We start from the raw sequence: 6,000 nt of genomic DNA on the forward strand, positions 1-6,000 counted from the left end.
TTTCTTAACCTAAAAGCTGAATCACCAGCCCAGCCTGAGTTGACGTGTTCCTTTAAATGCACTTGTATTCATTTTGAAGCTCGATCATTGTGACTGGACATGGAAATAAAGGCACTGGGGCATATAACTGCATCTCTGCACAGACATTCAGACATATGCGCACCAAACTAAAGCCAGCCCTGATGTAACTCTGCTGAAGCCGATGGAAGTCAGCAGGAACGAACATAGCCTTTTGTGTTGGTTAGATTTGAATTAAGCTTTACCCAGCACCCATCACATCAGCCTCTGGTTCTCATGGGGAACTGAAAACAAAAAGTGTAACGCTCTCCTAGTCCTGCTGCCGATCCCCTCCTGTGCTGCCTATAAATCTGCCATGGCAACATAGTCGCTTGCCGGAGACCTGTTTGATTAAATAAATGTGTCCGGCCACACGTCCCAAAGACCCCCAACGCAAAGCTGATGACCCTCTTGTGAAAATGCCAGACTAGCAGCCCCCAGGAGTTCAATGCTGACTGCAAGGATGTGCGGGGCCGAAGGAACAGGAGGCTGGCAGGGTCCAGAGTCCTGCATTCAAAGGCAATCATTTAGCTACGGAGTCCTAAATATTGTCCGCTCCAGCCCTTCACATGCCGCAGCCTCTTATGAAACAAGTCCAATACACCTCTTCAACGTGCCACAGGTAGAAACCAAGGGAACAGTGTCAGTGGCAGAAATGTTACCAGGTTAACATGTGCTCAGACAGATTATTCCCCATGCCAGTGAGGACACATATTTAGTGGTGCATTAGAAGGTGCTGTTATTTATTAAGCCAAGGGATTCAATGGGAAGGAAAAGTTAATGGCACCTTATGGTGGATCTTTTACTCAGGCAGAAGGCCGTGAATCTGTATGGCAACACCCACAGCAACAGGAACTTTCCCTCGTGTACTGCTACCTCTTAAACGTAACGGGGCATGCGAGCAGGACCTCTCCTCAAGGGAGGCAGTGGATAGGCACTGGGCAAGGTGAGCCAACGGTGTGGGGACAAAGACGCCTGGAGCCCATAGCCCCCCACCCTGAAATGCCCATGTCCAGTGATGCCCGCAAACCCATTTCCCTGCCTTGGGGCACAAATCTATCGGTATGTGAAAGCCAAGAGAAGTCGAATCATCCTGCTTGCCCCTCTCCCAGGCCAGACGGTGTTTGGATTCTCTCTAGAGGTCGATGCAAGAAGCCACCCCCTTCATGAACTGAATTACAACAAAGCTTCCAGGCACGGAGTCAGCTGCTGTCCCTCTCTGTCTGTCACTCTCTCACCCTCCCCTCCCCACGCTCCCCCTCGGGGAAATCTGTCTCAGCGCGGAGGCAATGGTATAATCACAGCCCACGCAGGAGGCAAAGCCAAGCAGGGGGCTCCAGGCTCCAGCTCCTCGCTGTGCTACAGCTGAGGAGGACGCCTGACTTCTTCGCCAACCGGGTTTTGTCTTCCATCCTGCAGGGAGCTGGCAGGGAGATCAGTGCACAGCAGAGCTTGGAGTCGGGAAGACAGAACTGGGGTGTGCGCTTTTAAATGGCTGCATGCCCCCTTCTCCATCATGGTGATGCCCCAGGCTGGGACGAGCAGGGGTTTCCCTCGTGGGCCTGAGTCTGACTGGACCATCAGCACTCACTGCTCCTCTGATCCAGAGATGCTGGGGCAGGCAGTGTAGCATCTCTCAGGGCTTGGCCCAAACGTGCCCCATTTTTGTTTCCCTGCCCAGCAGTTCCAAGCCTCTGATCTCTACGGCAGACAGCTTGGCCATATCCCTGGAAGGTCATTCAAACAGCAGAAACCTGCCGGGTGTTGGCCACTGATCCCTTCCTTCCATGGTCTCTGTATTGAATGAGCCTCCTGGAAGTCCTTGTAGAAGGAGCCCCAGCCAAGTGGCCTCTCAATGGTCAGGGCCAGCACTGATGGAGACGGTACGGCCTCTCCTGCTCCTCAGTCACTATCTGAGCCTCCAGGCCCAAGCTCTCCCTGCCAAGGCTGCCATTGCAATAAGGGATTGGGAAGATGGACACTTACCCATGAGGAACTGGAATGAGACCATGCAGTGGATGTCTCAAGGACCCCTGACCAGCTACTGGCTATCTTGCTGGCTGCTGATCTGGATTTGTGCTTGTGGTCCAGAACTAAAGGACTCCTTCCTGTTAACCTCTCTGGGCCTGTTCCCCTGCCTTCACTTCTCCCTTTTTCCTCCAGCAAGCTCGCAAGAGCATGGGAGATGCTAGACACCCTAGTGACAGGAGGAACGCTGGGCTTGGCTTGGAAGAGGACTTGTTGGCATTGATGGCAGGCAGCTAGTCACCTGGCATTGGCTTCTCCCTGTCCCAGCCTCACCCTAATGATGGATGCTCCACAAAATGAGACTGTCAGGGACATCAGCTGAGTGGAAGCCAAGAGGAACCAGCAGAAGTTCATGGCCCTTCATCCTGCACCGATTGGGTGGATGTGGAGGGGGTGACAACCTGCCCAGGACACATCAACTCAGGAAGTGACAGTGAGGGCATCAGCCTTTGGAAATAGCCTGGTCTTGTCCACTCACCTAGTTGAAGGCAGAGGTGGTCACAGGATGCCCTTGCAAGGCTATCTAAGCAGCAGCGGGGTGGGCAAGTGTGATGCTGACATCGGCATTGCTTATATGGTCCATGGCCAGCTGGTGAGTAAATATTGCATTGTCCTGGCTGTGCAGGGTAACAGCCTTCTGTGGTGGCTGGAAGGTTCCCTTCATACTTCACAGCTGAGCGATTTTTAGTTCCCATTTAAGCAGCCCTGAGCTGCAGCCTGTAACAATGAACTTCCAGCCCTCGGCTCAGGGGGCCAGAGCTGAGTGCAGGGGGCAGTTGCCAGATATCCCAGGCTGAGCAGGGACCCCCCTCCCAGGGCTTCTAAACAGGCTGTTACCTTCCCTGCCCCTGAGTCAGGTGGAAGAGATCAATTCTCAAAAAGGATCAGCTGCTCCCGATCTCTTCGTTCTGTTCCACCTGCTACCCCAGCCCTTCTCGAGTGCTGGCTCCCTGCTGGGGTGTGATCCTACAAACACACCTGTTGCAAACTAGGCAGCTCCCGGGAGTTTTCATCCAAATGCTGTCTAGAAAGGAGGTGCTGGGAGAGACCACACTTATTTATGGCTCTGCCCCTTTCTAAGGGTGCATATTGCCGCCCCCCTCAACCTCACAGGGACCTCTTCATGCTTGACAGATCTCTGATACAAAACAGCTGCTCTTATCCCAGCCCCTCCAGACCACCCCTGTTCGGGGAGGATGGGGAAACCTTGCCAAACAGGTTTGAATGGAGTTGGGCTGGGGAAAAGTTTCTCTCTAATACCCTACAAAAGAAATCAGCTGCTTCAAAAAGGTTCCCACAGTGTGGAACCTGGGCAGGTGGAAGTCTTCAGGGCAAAGGTATTTGTATGCCTTGGTATCACTCCAGCTCTGGGCATGCTGACTTGCCTGGTCAGACAGGTTTGGGGCTGGGAGAAGGCAAGGCTGATGTTACAGCCAGGGCAAAGCTTTCTGAGTTTCTCCTATAGGAACTACGCCTCTTGCCTGTTACGTTCCAGCACACAGCCGAATTTCCAGCCCTTCCTTCCCCCTTCCCTGGCTCCCACGGTACTGAAGGAAAGGTGTCCTTTCCACAAACAAGGGCAATGCAAGAGGAAAGTGTGTGCACCTGTTTAAAGGGGTTCCTCACTCAGTCCCCGGCCAAGCAGGCTGGAAATGCAGCTGAGCTCCCAGGGGCAGTGGTTAAGCTTCACTTCCCCATCAAAAAGAGACTTTGCCCTGCCCTCTGCTTCACCTCACCAAGGACCAAGAGAGGGCGTGTGGTTGGGAAGGGTTTCCCTGCAAGTACAGCTAGCTGCTCGCATGCTCTAGGCAGCCGCCCTCTGACCTCACCCTGCTTTAAACCCGAACAATCAGAGCTCGGAGAGACAAGTTCAGGAGCGGGCTAGAGAAATCCCTAGTGCTACAACTTTCCTAAGCTGCCTTGTTTTGGCAGGGAAACACCACCCAGCTGGTTTTAAAACAAGCTTTCCTGGGCCATGCTGGGCAAGCATTGAGCTCCAGGAAGAATGATGGTCGTAGTCCGGCATCTCGCTGGGGTAAACCATGCCTGGAATACAGCTCCAGGCAAGTCACTGACTTTCTGGTCCACTCGTCGAGGTCCTTGCGGAAGTAGCACATAACAATGCAAAGGCCAGGGCAGAGATTTCCCCCACCCCAGTGGAAACGTATTAAGAGAGCACTGAGCACTGCTAATCAAGACAGATCCTTCGCCCTTTACATTGGAGCTGGATCCCAGGAAGTGGCATTTAATTTCTACCATCCCTCACCCTGCTTTCCCAGGCACTTACCTTCCTGTTTTGGGATCTTGGGAAGGGAGAGCTCCCTGATTTTCTTAGCCCAGGTCTCAGCTAGCTTGAGATTTTCCTCTACATCCTGAGACCCGGAGACCCGGAAAGTCTTAGCCACTCTCTGCCTGGACGCTGAGGAGTCCCACCAGCCCTTCTTGAAGGGGTAGCAGAAAACAGAGAAATAGGCTGCCGGCTCTTGGGTCTCTCCGCCTCTGAAGGAGCAGCAGCCGATGCAGTTTGCCAGCTTCAGCACTATGCTCAGGCTGTCCAGACCAGCCTCCACTCCCTGGATGTGCAGCTCTGCACCGCGAGTGAGAGTGAGGGCACAGCTGTGTCTCAGCGCGGGCACCAGTGGGAACTGGCCATGGAGCAAAACTTCTGCAGAGCCCGGCTGCGGGGAGCCGTCCTCTGGGCCCTGCCAGCCGTCCATCCCGGCTCATTTAGCAGCACCTACTGAGAGTGAGAATGAGAGAGGCAGCAGATTGCTATCATTTGCCGCTGACTGGCTGTGGGGAGGGCCGGCCCTGACTTTTGGGCTGTTGGAGGGAGCCCAGGCTCTCTGCTGACACCAGGCTGCATAGCTGGGGAATGACATCACACATTGTTTCATTCATAAGAAAAATGAAATAAATAAATGCCGGGCCAAGGGACTGTTGAAAATTTACTGACTTTTTTTTTTTTTCCAAAACACACACACACACACACACATACACACACACACACACATATGTGTGTGTGTGTGTGTGTGTGTATATATATATATATATATATAAAAAGAGAGAGGGGCATACACCCACTACCTCCCCCCACTATACTTTTACTGTCCTTTCTCATGACCTGACACTGTTCGCTTGACAGTCCACGATACACCTCTACAGTTAACCATCATCATCCCTGTTACAATAACCATGCCTGCGCACTTGTCTCCATTTCCTGTACCTGCTACAATCATGCAAACCGCCTCTGTGCCCCTTCCCTTCCCTTTCCCACCTCCCCTTATACCTCCTCTGTTTCTTTCCGCAGCCCTTTCACGGCTCTGCCACTCCTGAGTGTTCATCATCTGCTTCCTCCTCTTCCTTATCAACATCCTTGTCCTCCTCTTCTCTGGTGGTCTCATTCTTGAATGGCCTGTGCCATTCTTTCCTTTTCCATGTGTCTTCTGCCACCTTCTCTGTCATCTTTTTTTCTCATCTTATAGTGCAGCTGTAGGTCACTCACCCCCGTTCTGACAAAGTCTTTGGCTGGGCGATCCACGCGCCCGTACACGAGCAGGTTCCTGGTCTTCTGCAGGGAGTTCCTGAAGCAGGAGATGACCTGGTCGAAGCAGGGTGTAAGGAGCCTTGCTGCCTCTCTGGTCAGGGTCGTACTGATCCCAAAGCTGCCCCGGTGCAGAAATCCTGACACAACCTCACGTCCAGATGTGCGGGGCGACGCGATTCAGGGGGAAGAAGGTGGGGCTGGGGGCTAGAAAAGCTGGGCCTCAGCTTCCTGCTTCTGCCACTGTTTGGCTGTGATGTCTAGGGTCACGTTACTTCGCTGCTCGGTGAAGAAATGGACCTGTTTCTTCAGCCTCTGCAGAAGAGAAGACTGAGGGGGGATTTGATATCAGCCTTCAAATACCTGAAGGG

At 53.1% G+C, this 6,000-nt stretch overlaps 1 protein-coding gene across 1 annotated transcript in view; it reads right to left on the reverse strand.

Annotated features, from left to right (window-relative positions):
* The window catches only part of SPHK1 (sphingosine kinase 1), a 28,322-nt gene extending 23,468 nt beyond the window's left edge, over positions 1–4,854 (reverse strand). The window contains exon 1 of the mRNA XM_090061225.1: positions 4,373–4,854. Coding sequence (XP_089917351.1) covers positions 4,373–4,802 — 430 coding nt within the window. The 5' untranslated portion in view covers positions 4,803–4,854. The remainder of the gene's footprint in view (positions 1–4,372) is intronic.
* Positions 4,855–6,000: the final 1,146 nt, after the last annotated feature.

Source organism: Crocodylus siamensis, chromosome 8 (genome assembly GCF_052110815.1).
Source record: "Crocodylus siamensis isolate JL-2025a chromosome 8, ASM5211081v1, whole genome shotgun sequence".
Lineage (NCBI taxonomy): Eukaryota > Metazoa > Chordata > Crocodylia > Crocodylidae > Crocodylus > Crocodylus siamensis.